We start from the raw sequence: 18,278 nt of genomic DNA, 5'->3' as shown, positions 1-18,278 counted from the left end.
TTCCATAACTACCAAAGATCGCGCAAACTCACTAATGTTTTCATTGTTAAATTGGTAAATTGTTACATTTTTTTTAACACTTTATATACTGATTCATATAATCCCTTGAAATCAGAAAAACAAACGAATATCAAAAATACTGCAAGCATAACTATTACTCATACACTTTCTCACCTTAACAAGCTCTGCTGAACAGATCATGGGCCATCCAAATTCCTACTATCGCAGAATGATATGCAGTCAGTAATGCCATGTGAACTAGACAGTCTATGCTCTGTTAGGCCCATATGCACATTCATTACATCAATGATAAACTGGGTATGTTAAATGTTGATTGTGAATGAGTCAAATGGGTGGGGCAATCTATGCCAATCAAAATTTTCATACCTGATTTGATGTGGGGAGAAGTTAGGCCGATTCGAATTTAAGCTGCATTATCAAGCATTACAGTTCATTGATTTTATTTACTTTTTAAAAACCTGCCAAAATAATGACAAAACAACCCAAATTTTGTCCACCTGCCAGAGCACTTTTTTCCTCATGCCAAATCCAAAAAAATCCACCGAATTCAGCAGGAACCCATCGACCTGGCAACACTGACTGTGTAGCATTGTAGCAGGCAGATGTTCAAAGTGCCACCTATGTTACTGTGTACTTTTATGGAATCCTAAGACCACAGAGTCAAATGAAACAGCCACAGATAAAGCGGCATCAAATGGAGGTTTGTATGACTTTCTTACTAGATTAATTCCAAAGTCATGACCAAACTGAAGATGATATACTACAGCCATATTTTTTACTGAACTGTGCTCTTTCTATCTCCTTACAAGGAAGCACATGTGGGAGAAAACCCCAGTGATACTGTGTGAGTTGAGTCTTCATCTTTGTCAAATAATACAACATAATAAAAGTACTGTTCAGTTTAAGATGTGGTTGAAGGATACTGTCATCTTTAAATTGGCCATAAAACTGTAACTCAAGTAGTAAGAAACAACGTAATTTTGAATGTCATATCAACTTTACTGTCAAAAGGTTTGAGGCCACCTAGCTTAGCACTTTGCCTTATTCTCTGAAGCCATTTCACCTGATGAACGAGAGCCGAGACATGCTTTTCCTCATGTTTTTCCTGAGACCGAAGTTGTTTTTTCACCTAAACCTAACAATGTGGTGTGAGGATGATCTAAAATGTACACCATACCATAGAGGCATTTTTTGTAATATCTGCCTGTAGCACAGAGCGTATTTAACCAGCACAGCCACGTTTATACAACAATCTCATGTATGTTAAATACAATGAATGTAGTATTAATGTAGGATAGCACATCACTCAGCATTCAAAAGTTCAGTGTGAAAATACTGCTGTCTGGCTATGGATTGTACAAAATAAATCAATCAATAAAGAATGGAGGCAAATGAGGGGCTGTTACCACGGTAACCACATTAACTATCACCTGGCACAGGCCTAATCACAGTTATTTTCCACACGTTTACCCGAATAAGAGAATTCTGGTACTGGCGCAGGCCTCTATCTATGCCACAGAATATTGCTCCAACTGCCAAGAGAACACAGAACCACGAAAACGATTTTCTAATAAAAGCTGCAGTTTTTTGGGGAAAAAAGCATTTTTCCTGATAAGGAGCAGACAAATGTCCCCCACAGTCTTCATGTATCATCACATACACGCACACACAATGATGACGAGAGAAGAACTGTGTGTAGGGATGTGTGGCATATGGTTCCCAGTTCAGACAGTGTCATGCACCGACCATCGTACAAAATGTTCTGTGGTCTGAAGCTCCTGCTGGCCAAACGTCCTCCCTCCTCCCTTCACTATCCAGTCAGAAGGGAAGTCTATGGAAGCAGTTCTCCACGCTTCTAGATGATTTACTGAGAGGCTGACTGAAGTGGGCTGAGAGTGAAGTGTGACTGGAAGCCATTTCTGTCTGTCTCTCTCTCTCTCTCTCTCTCTCTCTCTCTCTCTCACACACACACACACACACACACACATACACACACACACACACACATACACACACACACACACACATGATGTGCTTGTGTATGACCTTTCTGTTTGTTTTGATATTAAAAAAGAGAAAAACATGCAAAAATATAATTGTTCTTATTTCTGTCTGCAATGAAAATGAACTTAGTGTAACCCTTAAACATCTAAACATCTTAATGTTGCTTTTTCATGCTAATACATGTAATTATGTAATCACTTAATTGCTTACTGTAATTAGTTACAAAACAAATTACATTCATATTCGATTTACATTCTGTAAACAGGTTTGAAACCGACTATTTTCTGTTTGTTTTGATGAAAAAAATGACCAAAACAGGGCACCAATGCACAGGATGTTTTTTCTTCATGCAAAACGAGACTGTACACAACAGTGACTTCAACAAATTCTAACATATCTCTTCTCTTATGCTTATAAACACAAACATAGTATGGCTTGAAAGTTTAGAACCTGCACTTTCATCAGCATTTCTCCACTTGTTTTAATGAGCAATGAATAAATTAGGCAAAGGCAAAGGACTGTGGGAAAACACACTGACACTTACAGATGCATTACTGGGAGGCTGACCAAAGTGGGCTGAAAGTGGAGGGAGAGATGGATAGGAAGCCATTTCTGTCACACACACACACACACACGCACACAGGGCCGGCTCAGGCCCAGCATTACAATGACCAAAACCCTAGTGAGTCACCATGAGTTGGGTGGGGGGGGGCAATCTGCTGGCATGAAATGTCATGCTGACCATGTGTGTGTGATTAATGTAGCGTCCATATGTGACATTCAAAGTAAGACAACAATAAATCTCTCCTGAAAGCAGCTTTTCAGTATTCCTCAGCATTTCTTTCCAAGGATAAGGAAAATAAGGGAAAGTGATAAAGAACAAACCTTGAGAAGAACCCTGTGTTTTATTCATTTGTTTGTCTTTCTTCAGCAAAAGCTGAATGTTTGCAAGGTTCTGAATTAGTTTTTGGAGATGCAGCATGTAAAGCACTATAAAGCTCTAGTTTGTTGACAGTGGAGCAGAGGGGCGCTGACATCTCAGGGAGCCCTCATGTCTTTGCTAACTTCTGGCTCTCTCTTTTTAGTTAGGCTGTAATAGCCTGGCCTGCCGCAGTCTTTGCTTGCACTCTATTAACACTATATATTATGTCAGTCACCCCAAACACAACTAACTCAGTCTGTGTGTTTTATGTTGAGTTGAACTGGCCATGCTGTGCTGTCTGATGATGTTGCTTCATCTGCCTTGATTGGGTGCCCCTGGTCACCCACCTGCCGGACCAGTTTGACCACCGACTGAGCTTCCTGCTGGCCAGTGCTCTGCACAAAGCCTCACCTGCATGCCACTCACTCTGCCCAGTCTGGATCTAACTCTCATTTTCACTGTGATGTGCTTCTAACAGTGGTCACTGGTTTTTACTGGTAACTGTGACTGGTTTTTACAGTGATTTCTCACTATTACTCTGATAGGCCTCAAACAGCAGTCACCAGTTATCACTGGTTAATCTAAATACTTCTGTCCAATGACTGGGGCTAGTGAGCTTCTTCCTTTTTTTCTATATTCAATATTGTATGTTCATTTTAAAATCCTATTCTTTTTTAATATTGCTTGTTTTATTGTTTTGCTATCTGGCGTCCACCAGAGGAGGATGGGTTTCCCTTTTGAGTCTTGGTCCCTCTCAAGGTTTGCTCTTAGGCAGGTTTCCTTGCCACTGTCACCCTTGGCGATGCTCACTGGGGCTTAGACCCTTATCTGCTGTAAAACATGCTATACAAATAAACTTGACTTTTGGAGCCAGATTAATTTTACTAGTGAAGGCTTGTAATGTAATCTGTAATGGATTACATTGGTTGCTCCACACAAAGTACACAGATAAAGTATTTGTGTAATTTCCTCACATTCCCACAGATTGAAAAGTCATAGCCCAGATGTTCACGCCAGCATTACTGCATGGGACACACAGAGTGACAATAACAATACGCCTCGTGTTCGTGTCCAGTAGCACGTTTTGTCATTCCATTAGTTTGCACATTCATACTGGATTAAATTTGCTCCACAATTATTACTATCACAGTGTAAATACTACACAAGCTGCAGATTGATAGTGAGAGCATGAAACCATAAGAGAAGTAGAGAGAGAGTGGTAGAGAATGAGAGAGATATATTTACCTAAACAGGAGAAAGACAGAGAGAGAGAGAGAATACAGACAGAAAGACTGAGACAGAGACAGAGAGAGAGAGGGAGTGTGAGAGAGGGTGAGATACAAAGAGAGTGAGTTTGAGAGATAAAGAGAGTGAATGAGAGAGAGAGAGAGAGAGAGAGAGAGAGAGGAGAGGAGAGAGAGAGAGAGAGAGAGCATTGCCCCCATGGGAACTGACCCATTTCTCTAATGAAAGGGAATGAACACAGCACCACACACAGATGCTGCACAGCACCTCAGAGACCAACAATAATCTGCACCTATTTTACTGAACACACACACACACACACACACATAAACAAAAACAGCAAAGTCATAAAGACACCACAGTGAGACTTAAAGCTGTGGATTAATTCCACTATTCATAATAAGTGCAGGGGCTCACACAGAAAACCCACCCCAAAACCCCCAGTGAGTATAAGTACACTGGTGGTTAACATGGTCGACACACATATGGCTGTATGCTGATAACACCGCAGAAATGGAGAAGAAAGCAACAGTTGGCCAAAAAACCCTCCACACACAATAACCCCAGTGGAAAGCAGGGCTGTCTCAGGTAGAAGTGAGACACACATGGAGTTTCTATCAATTTCACTGATAACCAACAGTAAGGCAGCCATTCTGCATTTGCCTTCTTTAAAGCCAACCTGAAATCAAAACAGTCCTTTTTTCCCTCTTCAGAGTTTGTCCTTGATCATGTTAAGCATGACTCATCATATCATGCTATTTCCATTTAAAAGACAACATTCTTGTTTCACTGTAATCCTTGATAAAAGTCTTCTGGACGTCACCACGTACCACTGGGCAGGGCAAAATAACATTAATCAGTTTTATCTTATTTCTCCTCCCCCTCCCACACCCCCACTCTGATGCTATGTTTGTTTATGTAATACTGCATGGCCACGACTTAGTAAGACATGGAAACAAGATAATTAAGCTCTAGCCACAACTTAGTAAGGCATGGGAATGAGGTCCTAATGCGTGGACGCAACTTAGTAAGGTGTGGGAACAAGATCCTAATGCGTGGCCACAACTTAGTAAGGCGTTGGAACGAATCCTAATGTGTGGCCACAACTTAGTAAGGCAAGATCTCATTCCTATACCTTAATAAGTCGTGGCCACGCATTATTTTTATATCTATGGGATGTCACCAGTGGGGCTCCGTAGTTGATCATGGTTCGATGAGGAAATGTATTATGATTTCAGATTCATGTTGACTTTAAACAACTGGCCCATCTAAAAAAAGAATCGACCAAAATTCACATGCAAGTTTATATGCACACTTGAGATGGGTCAAAAAATGTAAACAAATAAAACAAAATGTGATAAATTAAGATGGCAACATGCTGTATAAATCATGTAAATACAATTAGAATAAAGTCCTATGACCAATCATGTGTTTCTGTTTTGGTACAGCTATGGCTACAAAACATGGCAGAAGGTCTATGTTTTGGATCACTGCCCTGTTGTAGAGGCCAGCCTCTTTTCACCTTCTGTTTCTCAACTGACTGTGTAACATCTGCTTCAACATTTTACAGCTATTTAGTAGAATCCACTCTTTCATCAACCCATACAATATTTTCTGTGCAACTGCCTGCCACAGTACTCCAGAATCAGTGGTGAACAGTAATGAAGTAAATGCAATTCTTTACTGTACTTGAGTAGTTTGTTCATGTATCTGTACTTTACTGAAGTATTTCCATTTTGGGCGACTTTTTACTTTCATTCCACCACATTTCAAAGTCAAATATCTTACTTTTTACTTCACCACATTATGCGAAATCTGTCCTTTTGGCTTATGTGTGTATAAAAACGTAACATGTCAAAACGAAAGGAGCGTGAAGCAAGAACACCGATCAGGGCACAGCGTATACTTTGTTTTGAGCTTGTTTTGACCTGTTGGACATACCAACCCAGTGCAAGCATACGGTTCAACGTCAGTGCAGCAGCGTAAAACTTTGGGAGTGTCTATTCAACATAAATGATGGAACTAACCTAACTTTGTGTAAATAGACCACAATATAGAAATACGTAGTCATATGTTTCTTTTTTCTGAATTTACACAAACACTTTCATTTTATAGTAAATTGTTTTTACTAGTTTATGTTTTTGTTTTTGCTAGTTTATGTTTATGAACAGAGACCTACAGATGTAATATAGTAAAGGAAAACTCATTCGTGAATCTGAGTTTAAAGTAAGTTTTTATTAAACTTAAACTTGTAACTAAGTTGCAAATAAATCTTAAACTGAAACTTTGCTTGTTTGCAAAAAGTTATTTCATAGCCACTCAGTTCTACCTAATGGAAATAGTTTGCCTTCAGTGTTTTGTGCTTATGATAATTTTAACAGACATCAGTGACAGACTAATTAATGACGTTCTATTAAAAGATTGGTTTACCAAAAGATTGGTTTGCCAAGAGTGACACTAGAATATTTTCACCTAAAATGAGTTAATGAAGCAGAGTCTTCTTACAAAAACAGTAATAGGACATTAGAGTCATAATTAATCTTGTAGTAATTTTACTTTTGATACTTAAGTACATTTGAAGGCAAATACTTCTGTACTTTTACTCAAGTGGAGTTCTAAAGGAAAGACTTCTACTTTTACTGGAGTAATATTTTACCCTGGGTATCTCTACTTTAACTCAAGTACATGATTTGTGTACTACATCCACCACTGTCCAGAACATAACTGATTCACCCCAGTGCTCAACAGTTATCAAAGTATTCTATTACATCTTTCTTTAAAGTACTATACTCAAGCAACCTTGCTTTGTAATTTTACATACAGAAGTTCTTGTATTGTCTTAATGTAGGGGTGCCTGTACTAAAATAACTGTGACCACTATCGATTTGTCAATAATTATCAATAACAGCCACAAAATCTATGATAAATGAATTTATCATTTTTTTCTTTCCATTTTTTATGCAGGCGTGTTCTGCACTCTGATCCATGATCTGAAACTTACTTTACACATGCAGCAGTGAGTTGTCCTGTCACTTTGGTGTGCTGGTACATGGAGAAAAACTTAATTATAGTTTAATATTTAGTCATTTTAGCTCTTCTCACACCTAGTCAATTTTTACGGATGAAGAAGTATATGCGTATTCAAATCCATACTATACATTTTTATTAAATACTTCCGGGAAGAAGATGAACAAGAAGACGAAACAGATTTATGAAGCATTAATGAAACTGAAGCTGTTATTTATTAGTCATTACAGCTAAAAGACAGTGGTTAACAACCCATTCTGCTAAAATCTTCATCAACTCATGAGAGCCAAAGCTCTGCTTCAGCTTGGAGCTCTGTGCTTTGACACCACAACAGCAACCATGATCTGTGGCATGAAAGATGCTATTAATGTGTACTGTCATATGCAAAAGTTTGAACACCCCTGGTCATGTTACATGTTATGTTGATTTCCTACGTGAAAATAGTTCACGCAGTCTCTACAGGGAATGAACTTAAATATGGCATTTTTCTGCAAATTTCAGTGCAAATGTAACAAGTTTGAAATATTAAAAAAAAACATACAATAAAAAAATAATGTGTAATAACATTTGCACAGGCCACATTTTGTTTTATATAATCTGTTCTTTAATAAGACCCAACATATTGATTGATATCAATATACTTAGTCACAGTTTATTCATTTTTCAACTTCAAAAGTCCTAAAAATGTCTCATATGAAACACTCATTTACAGGACTTTACTGTACATTTAGTGAAGCAAGTGTCCTCTAAAAGTTACTGATTCTAAAGTTTGACTTGTGTCTGTACACATACACAAACAAAAACAATAATAAACATACGCACACAGGGTCTCATCACCCCCCCCCCAAATACAAGCTGACTGTAACAACGCAATGTGCAGCCAAATGCAATAATGGTCTCGTCGTGTTGTACAGTAAACATTCCAGAGTTGGCTTGAGGTGGCAATTAGCATGTGCTATTGAACAAAAGAAGACAATAACTAAGCAATCAGGCAGAGGGGCTAATGGCTGGGAGGGGATTAGGGCAGAGGAAGTGGTTTGCAGGCAAGCGTGGCTGTGTGTGTGTGATTAGAGGGAAGCATTACTGCACTCTAATTACACTGCTACTGTTCTGCTTCAGCCAGTATCTCCAACAGGCCTGAGCAGACATCTGTGATAAGACAACAAATCAGCCTTTTTCTGAATGAGCACAAAAAGCAGATGAGCTGCAGCATTACTGTTCTTACATGCCATTTAAAAATGTACTAAATAGACGTCTAGAGAAATTATTGTTGTTCTGAGACTCAAATGTGATTACATAATTAGACTGTTGAACCCTAGGATTATCATTCAGTTATTAACCTTAAGACTTACATTACATGATATCATATTCTAATTATTCAGCAACTACTGCAAAGTTTTAATAAGTAGAGTGAGGAACTGAAGTGTGGACTCATGTAGTAACTCTTACTTTGTTTTTTTATTTAACTGACATTAATTTCTGATTGTTTTTCATTCATTTTAATATGCCAAAACCATGGTATGTACACACAACAAAACTCAATCATAATAAAATATTTCTTCTTACAGAGTTATATGCAAAAGTTTGGGCACTCGTGTTTTGTTGGTTTTCTATGTTAACACATCCTCTAGAGCCTGGTCCTTGAGGCCACTGTCCTGCATATTTTCCTGCTTTAACACAACCACTTTAACTCAATCATGGGCTGATTAGTTGGATCAGGTGTGTTAGGAGCAAAGTAAGCACAAAAAACGTGCAGGGCAGTGGGCCTCCAGGACCACGGTTGAGAAACACTACACTACACTACACAGAACACACTTTTCCACATTTAATGCACTAATATTATTTGCTAAATTTAACATACCTGACCAAAAAAATATAAAATGTGTCCTGTGAAAAAGTTATGGCATAATTTAATTTTATCATAATTATTATTTTACAATTTGTTAAACTCAAATAAACAGAAATGCCATATTTAGTCTATTCTTTGTAGAGGATATATTAACTTATTTCTACTAAGAAAACTAACAAAATGTGTAACTAGATCAGGGGTGTTCAAACCTTTGCATACAACAGTATAGACAAGAATGCGGTATCAACTGAAAGTTGAGCTAAGGGCTAATTAATGCCTCCTGAGTCAGCAAGTGCAGAAAAATAAATGACAAGTGAAGCGTCAATGAGAGAGAGAGAGATAGAGAGAGAGAATCTGTTAGCGCTCAGGATCTGGTTGCCAAACTGATAGAAGCATGTCAAACTCTCCATCCAGTAATGTTGAACTTGATATGCAGACAGCAAACACTAATCGTGCTATGATTGCTGCCGAATAAAGCAAAGAGCCACATGTCACTGCATGTTATGATTTTATCACAGTTAAAGGGACATTCTGGCATTTATGATATTTGCCATGCTAAGTAATATTCTGTAGCACGGCATTGCATCCCTCAGCCTCATATTCATGACTCACTGTGTTTTTTCATCCATCACTGTCCTCTCACTACAGTACCCAGTAACTGTAGCCACTGATGTACCACTTATGTAGAGGCTAATGAATACTGATGTGATTTTCAGTATTGTTTGTTCTGCATTAGCCAGTTATAACTGTTTTATAAAGGTAGATTTTTCTGCTGTACCTTAAAATACTCAGTCATTATTATGCGAAAATGCAGAATTAAAAGAGAAGAAAAAACAAGAGCAAAGGTAGAGGTAGAGAGAGGGAGAGTGAGAGACAGAGAGAGAGTGGATTGAAAGGTAGTGATGTAGCAATAAATATAAGATGGTATCTCAGTGTTTCAGACACAATGCATCAGACAGGCTGCTTCTCAAACTGCTCTCCTGCGCTGAGGGAGCTCAATCCTTTGATAACATTTATAGATTCCAGACAGAGAATGAAGAGCAGCCCAGAGCAGGATCCTCTCAAACACACCGACACACACTCTGACATAAAACCTGCACACAGCCCTGGAGACCTTTAAATCATGACAGGAACTGACGGATGCGTCTCTCGGACAGCGAAGCTTGACAGATGACGAGGTGATGAGTCTCCAGCGTGTGTATAGGAGTTCAACATCTGACACCGTTCAGACAAGCCAGTCAAAGCAAAAGACCATGAGTAAACAACCATGCTAATCTTTGTAGAGTACAGCTTGACACTGTGAATGTGCTGTCAGTGTCGACACAATAATACAGCTCATAGGGAGTACACTATCCTGAGCCCCATGCTCTCATTTCTAACACACTAACATACACTGAGTTGCTTGTTTATGTTCACCTACCTTGTATCCAAACTCATTGGCCATTTTATCAGAACACCTACCATTTAGGTGCACTCTGTATGTTTACATTTACTGACTGTAGCCCATCTGTTGCTGCACAATTTATCAGCCCTTCACTATCCTGTCTACTAATGGAAAGGGACCACCATAGAACATGGTGGCATGATGCAATGGTGGCACAGTGATGTTGCTGAGTACACTGATTACACTGATTCCTCCACTGCACATAGTATCAGAAGCTTTGGCACCAGAAAACTGGAACTGTGCTTTGTTCACCGGCTGTTTTACGGTACCAAAAGGAGCTAATGATCTCTGAAGCAGTTCTACTCTGTCATTGGTAACAGCTGAACAACAATTTAGCAAAATCTTTATTCTTCCAGGTAAAGATAAAGACACCAAGCATGATTACATGAGCAAAAAGTGCACCAGAATGTGAACTAGGATGGTATGTTGATATGTCGATTGGTATTTTTAGAACTACTAATTTGTAAGAAGTATGCTAAGGTAATATAAGCTTGTTAGAAAGGCCCTTATGAAAAGTCACGTGGTTTTCTGCACTTCACATGTTAAAACTGTGCTATCAAATGTGAAAAAATGTGATATTGTGAAAAAATGAGATCACCTGTGAAATCATGTTAACATGCAAAAAAATGTGTGATTGCATGTGAACAAGCATGTTAAAAAAAGTGTGATTACTTGAAAACACATGGTTTTTGCACATGTGAAAAATATATGACTTTACTGTAGGAAGGCGTGTACCTATGTTCACAGGGCTCTATATTCAGCTCTTTTTATGATGCATCACAGCTCAATATGACATATAAGAAGATTCCATGAAAGGGATCCCAAGGTCAAGGTCATGGGTTCATTAAAGATCATACAGAGAACAAGCAGCAGATTTTTCAATAGGAATGTACTTTGCTTAGCTAGGCTAGCATCAGTGAGCTAACTGACCAGCTAAGCAAACTTTGCAATTCAAACCATTTTTTGAGAAGTAAGAGTTTAGAATACATACACTTACTGAATAAACGCTTTGTCTGGTTTAAGTGTGGTGCACTGCCCTTCTTTTATACTTTGCTGCCAGTTGTGTAGCCCTTAGCTTGCTAACTAGCAATTTAGCAAAACAGGTAACTTGAAATGGTATAAGTGGAAATGAGGGCAAGTTTATAAAAGCATGTTAAAAACAGTACTGAAGGTAGATGTTGCTGTTAAGGATGTGCCCAGAGTTTCCATTATTAGCATATGCCAATTTTGCAGATTCTTATATCTGTTCACTGAAATGTTCAGTCAGACTGTGTTTTCCCTGCTAAAAAACTAGCACAGAACAGCATAGCTAGTCACAAACAAAAGCAGGATATGCTATGTTTTGGACGCTGGTCAGCAGCAATGGAAGCTGTTATGCTGATCACCACCAAAACCAGCATATGTTGTGTTTTGGATGACGGTATGCTGGTCAACCATGCTGGTCATGCTGGGTGACCAGCTAAACCAGCACTAGACCACTATAAACCAGCGTAAACCAGCTTAGACTAGCATGGAATGTTTTTTAATACTGTTTTTTCAGCAGAGTAAACAAGGGAATCTGTTTGAAAATAGCATGTACATAAACATATTTTCAAATTTTGATTTACTGAACTTATAGCATCCGAATATGTAAGTTTGTAAATATACATATGATTCAGGCAACCTGGGAACAAGAGGAAACACAGGACTCTGGGATTGTAAGGCTGTTTCTGTTAGCAAGCTAACACTAACATTATTAGCACTTCTGGAAATACAGAACGAGTGTTTTTGCTCATATTTTTCACTGGATAGTAAAAAAAATATAAGCTTTGTTTAATTTTACACATGATTTTGTGTAATTGTAGACAATGTGTGTACAGAAAAGCGTATTATTTCTTATCAAACTAGCGTTAAGCTAAGCTAACTAAAAAGCAAGACAGCTAATGCTTCAATTCTCTCTCAAGAGAAATCACTGAAACTTTATATGACTCGTCACTTGAGTCAGTGAAATGTAGACATTTTAGTGATTGTGTGTGTAGAACGGTGCAGTATATCATTTTATATCAACCAATTAGTTAAGTTATAGCAATGTAGCTAATTAGCCAAATTAGATGCTTCAGAGTAGCAAAAAACTTTATTAGAAACACCCCAGATGGCAAGAGGATAGTGAGCCACTGTTGGCCCGTCAATGACAAAGCTGGCAGCCCACTGGCTTTTTACTTAGCAGTTTCCGGGCGGCCCACTGGTAGTTAAGCAGAGTATTAGACAAAATTCCACTTTTCAGTCATTTCATTTATTTTCCATTCAAAATCCAATTTATTTTTCATTATCCTTTCTAAATAAGTTTTACAGCAATTTCACAAAATGCAGTGCATTATACAGCTGTAACCAATCTGGCACAGTGTCGATAACAACATTTTCAACAAGACCATTCTATATTAGGCTTAGGTCATTTTCTTCTCTCAATTGTTTGTAATATTTGTCTTAATTTAGTTTCTAAAATTAAAGACTATGTACATTTAAAATCTCTTTGAGGAGATCAAAAACTAGTTAGACTTAGTGTGCAGGACAATAATCTAGGTGGTCCGAGGGTAGACCAGCAGTGGCATACAGTCAGCAGGGTGCTGACCAAGCCAGCGGACTGATATTCTTGCTTCTTTGTTGGTCTACCTTGCTGGGATGCAGTCTTTTTCGACACAACTTGCTTTATTCATCCACGCCCTCATCAGCGGTCAGTTTCTGACCACAGGACCAATACTGGCTGGATATTTTGACTGACGGATTTATATTCAACCCAGCAGTGACACTGAAAAGCTCAGCAACACCGCTGTGCCTGCTATACTCATACCACACTATTATGCCACTACTAGGCTTGTCTTGCATTTCTGGAAAGATGCATTGGGACAACTGTTCTTATTCATTGAAGTTGCATGAAAACAAGCATACATTTGACCTCCTTGAATGACTACTCTGCATCGGACTCAGGAAACTGTCATATAATGTTGAAACAAGCAGTAATTTGAAAGCACCTGATGAATTGGCTTCAGTGCGCAGAAACAAGCATCTGTGTACTGTGTCTTACTTACAAATCCTTTACAAAGAACATGCCCCATTTTGCCCCATATACATATAATTAAACTGAAGCGCGCCCTAATTCCTGCAGATGTGAGACAACAAAAGGAAAACATTCAGGAGGAAGTGAGAACTTGAAGGTTAAGAAGACGAGCAGTTTTAGTGAAGCGTACTATTAATGTTACAGCATACAAAGACAACTGAGACTATTATATATTTCCAATTTTGTGGCAATAGTTTGAGGAAGGCCCTTTACTGTTCCAGCTTGACTGTATCTCTGTGAACAAAGCTAATTCCATAAAAACATGATGAGGAGCCTGTGGCCTTTACAGAGCCCTGACCTCAACCCCACTGAACACCTTTGGGATGAACTGGAACGTTGGAATGCTGTGAGCCAGGCTTTCTCATCCAACATCAGTGTCTGGCCTGACAAATGTTCTTTTGAGTGAACAGGCACAAATTCCCACAGACACACTTCAAAACTTTGTTAGAAAGCGTTCCCAGAAAACTGAATGCTGTTATTGTTGCAATTGTATGCAACTCCAATGCCTATAGTTTTAGAATGGAATGTCCAACAAGTTTATATAATTGTGGTCAGGTGTCAACATTTCTTTGGCTATATATGTAGTACTAATTTATATCAAATTAGAATAACTGAAAAAATAGCATGTGAAATGAACTTAAATAAGATACAAGAATGATGTGATCATACAGTGCTATTATTTTCCTAAAACTGACTGCTTACGCTGCATTACTGCATTATATGAGATGGCTTCTACTAAGTAAGCTATATTTTGTGCTTTCTGGATGATAGTTATTGAAGTTACCATTTTTTTGACTGTGTACAAGTACAAGTTTTTTTGGTACTTGCAGACACCAATACTATAATGATTAACCTACACAGAATTAAGTACTTGTTAGTGTAAATGTGTTCAGTGTGCTTCAACAGTTAAATCATTAAAATCTAGCTGATTTTAAATTATTAACATTAGTTACCAAAGTGAAGAAGATTGGATTTTGTTCCATGTCAGAAAAGCGCCTCTGCACAGCTGTAAGGAAAACATGTTTCATGGTTTTGATCCCCGCTCCTCATCTTTCTCTTTCAACAGCAGTTTCTGTAGCACAGTGACAGCAGGAATCACATCTGAGGCTTATGCATCCGGGAGAGCTTGCTTGTCGAGTTTTACGTCTTTTTGGAGTGTTTTTTTGATTGGCTGGTTGAGCTGTAGCTGAATGTCCTCTAAAGCTAGGCAAGCACTGTGCAGTTTGAGAAATCTTGTTCTTTGGTGACAACTCACACTTTACATTAGAATACACCATCTTGGACAGACAAAGCTTGTGATTTATATACTTACACTGTAAGAAACTGCTCTGTCTGACTGACATGCCATGACATTGGTGCTCACACTGCACGTGAAAAGCAACCTCTACAGATAGTTCTGTCAATTTCCAACAAAGCTGTTTCATTAACAACACACAAAACACCCACTTACCAAGCAAAAACACTGATAAACAGCTTTGCTACCTTGTGCCACATTTGCACTGAAACTAAACCCAGTAACGTACCTGAGCAGTACTGTACAGCAAAATTTACAAAGACATTTAAAAAAATATGTATTTATATATATATATATATATATGTGTGTTAAAGTTTATACCCTGCAATTCTCTGCAGTCAAACAGAGTAAAGCTGGCATGTACTGACCTTGGTATGGCAAATGTAGTTTTTTTTCTTCTTGTATTTTGTTGATCTATGTGTGTTCCCTGTTTTGGGGAAGTGGTAGTGATTTTGTTTGTTTGCCAATAATTTCTGCTTACTAGCTGCATAATGTTTACAGTGCTTGGATCCCAATGATCACCACTTTGATGTAATTTGTAAATGGTTGTTCTCATAGCACTTACAATAATCTGGTTGCCTTGGTTGTTAACAATCACAATTTAAGCATGTAAACCTTTTTGCTACAGAAGAAAGAAATCCAAACGTGATAATGAAAGAAACTTAAAAGCTCACAAAACATGGCTCCTTTTTCATTTTCATTTCATCATTCAGTAACGTCATCTTGGTTCTGTGGGTTAGCTGAATAGTGATCGTGAACTGCTGCTGTGCTGTGTTTGGGGGAGAAGAGAATTTCAGACCACCCCCCCTCCCCCACCCCCATCAGCAGTTCCCCCACCCTTAAATTAAAAGCTCTTCAAATGATTCACATAAATGGCACATTCAGCATTCAAATCAGTGAATTTCGCTGAAAGGCGATATATGTATATACGTGTGTACAAAAGTAATTTGAACTGGAATGAATGATCACATAAGTGACATAAGAGTGCTCTTCAAGAGTGACTGGCTGATGGCGCTCACGCTGGGTGAAGGCATGAGAGTGTGTGACTGATCGAGTCTGTCTTTTCTGCCCACTCTGACAAGCCCTCTCACCTTCCCCAGTGACAGCTCAGGCAGAGTAAACACACACACAAATTCATTCTTCCTTTCTCTCCAGTACAAATGCCTTTGCCTGCGCCACCAGGGGTTGCCTAGCAACGGCACACGTCCCAAGATTGTTTACAGCTTTAGAAAAGTATTTCATCGCATAAGGTGGAGCAGAAAAAAATGAAGAGGGGTTATTGAAAATTAAGCAGCCAATCAGATGCAGCCTGTTGCCAGCATCAGGGAGAATAAGCACAAGCAAATGAATGAAAATAGGCGAACAAATCTCCTGTTTTCTCTGGAGTTAACAAAAGCCTGGATTCTGTAAAGGCTAAGTCCCCGGGGCTGGTGTGGTAGAGAGAGCGTGTGAATGTGTGAGAGAGCAGAGAGGTGCCTACATGACCGTGGTGATGCCAGAGAGTTGCTGGAACATCTGGAGTCCACAGCCCACGATCAGAGCACGCCGTGCTGGAGGATAGGTCAACATACGCCACAGAACGGGACCATCTGCATGGACAAACACAACACATAAGAACACACAAGGAGAAAAAAGTAAATATACCCTCATTCTGAAATTGTTGCCATTCCAATAATGTTGGAACAACTTTAAAACTAGGACTGTTGTGACATTAAAAAAAATGCAATCATGCTTGGGTGTAAAAGAACCATCCACTGAAGACCACTGTAGGCCTAGTCCTTCACCAGCTAGGATGGGCTGAAGCTTGTCCTTCAGGTATTGCAAGGATTTTGTGTATTCCTCCCTCTACAGTGCATAAAATAATCAAAAGATTCAGGGATTGCATAAAGTGCAAAGCTGAAAACAACAACTGAATGTCCATGACCTCCAATCCCTCAGACAGCACTGCATTAAAAACCAGCAGGCTTCTCTGATGGACATGACCACATGAGCTCAGGGATACTTTGACAAACTGTTGTCAATAAACATAGTTCATTGCTGCATCCACAAGCTAAGACTGTGCTATGCATAGTCGAAACCATATGTCAACCTGAAAGTGTGGCTATGAGAGTGTGGTTTCCACACTGGCCTGCCTGCAATCCAGACCTGTCTCCCATTTAAAACATGGTGCATTATGAAGCACGAAATACAACAACAAAGACCCCGAACAGTGGCGCAGCTGAAGGCTTTTATAAAGAAAGAATGGCAAAACTTCAGCTTTCAGAACTGGATCAATAAGTATTTTCAGTCCCCAAACGAATGTTAAGGAAAGGTGATGTAACACAGCAGTAAATGTGTCAGTCACAACTTTTTTGATTGTACTGCAGGTTTCAAATTTGGAATGAGCATGGAAATACAAAAATAAAAAAGTTTTTAAACGAAAAAGTTGTAAGAAAAAACAACAAATGACATGTGGTTGTACAGTTTTCAATTTAATACAGGTCCAATAGAATTCACTAATCACTAATTAGCATTTCACATGGTATACCAACTTTTAGCATTTGAGATTTCTATTTTAACAGTTTAGCAAAAAAAAGTCATTTAAGTTGAGCAAACACTACACAATTTATTTACAAACCTGAGACAATCCCACACTTAACATTAGCCTTTCACAGAATTTCATGTCTTTTTGTCATGAGGGCACACGTTAGATGTTTAGGCAGAGAGGGGGTATCAGACACATAGAGAATTTTGGCTACATATGAACCCTCAAACTCCAAAATCTTATTATTTTCATGTTACTCAAACAAAAAAAGGCTGAAAGTGGAGTGGACCTGTTTGTGCTTTTATGCATACACAAAAAGACACAACACATGAGCCAATTATGAGTTTATGATTATGAGTAAATTTGGATATCATTATATTCTGTAATGGAGGAAGAGGAGAAACATTTTATGACAAACTCACAAGCTGATGCGAAATTATAAAGTGCGTGTCTTGAAGTTCTGCTTCATACAATATAAACACAATAAAGGCACCTGAAGTTCAACAAGCAGCTCCTCCATCTCTGTGGTCTACATACTCGTCCTTTAGCCTTGATTCTCTCTCCTAGCTCTATCATAGATAGATAGATGGATAGATAGATAGATGTATGGATGGATGGCTGGATGGATGGATGGATGGATAGATAGAAAGATAGACAGACAGACAGACAAACAGACATATAGATAGACAGACAGATAGACAGATAGATAGATAGATAGATAGATAGATAGATGGATGGATGGATGGATGGATGGATGGATGGACAGAATAGACAGACAGACAGACAGACAGACAGATCGGTAAATAGATAGATAGATAGACAGACAGATAGATAGATAGATAGATAGATAGATA

The 18,278-nt window shown here is 38.6% G+C and overlaps 1 protein-coding gene across 1 annotated transcript in view; it reads right to left on the bottom strand.

The window, feature by feature from the left end:
• Nucleotides 1-18,278, bottom strand: part of LOC118812374 (proton myo-inositol cotransporter) — a 114,733-nt gene that overhangs the window by 29,151 nt on the left and 67,304 nt on the right. Inside the window, 1 exon segment of the mRNA XM_036577339.1 lies at nt 16,381-16,489. Within this exon segment, the coding sequence (XP_036433232.1) occupies nt 16,381-16,489 (109 nt within the window).

The sequence above is a fragment of the Colossoma macropomum genome, unplaced genomic scaffold (assembly GCF_904425465.1).
Source record: "Colossoma macropomum unplaced genomic scaffold, Colossoma_macropomum, whole genome shotgun sequence".
NCBI lineage: Eukaryota > Metazoa > Chordata > Actinopteri > Characiformes > Serrasalmidae > Colossoma > Colossoma macropomum.
Note: the sequence above shows the minus strand (reverse complement) of the source record. Positions and strands in the feature narration are given on the sequence as shown.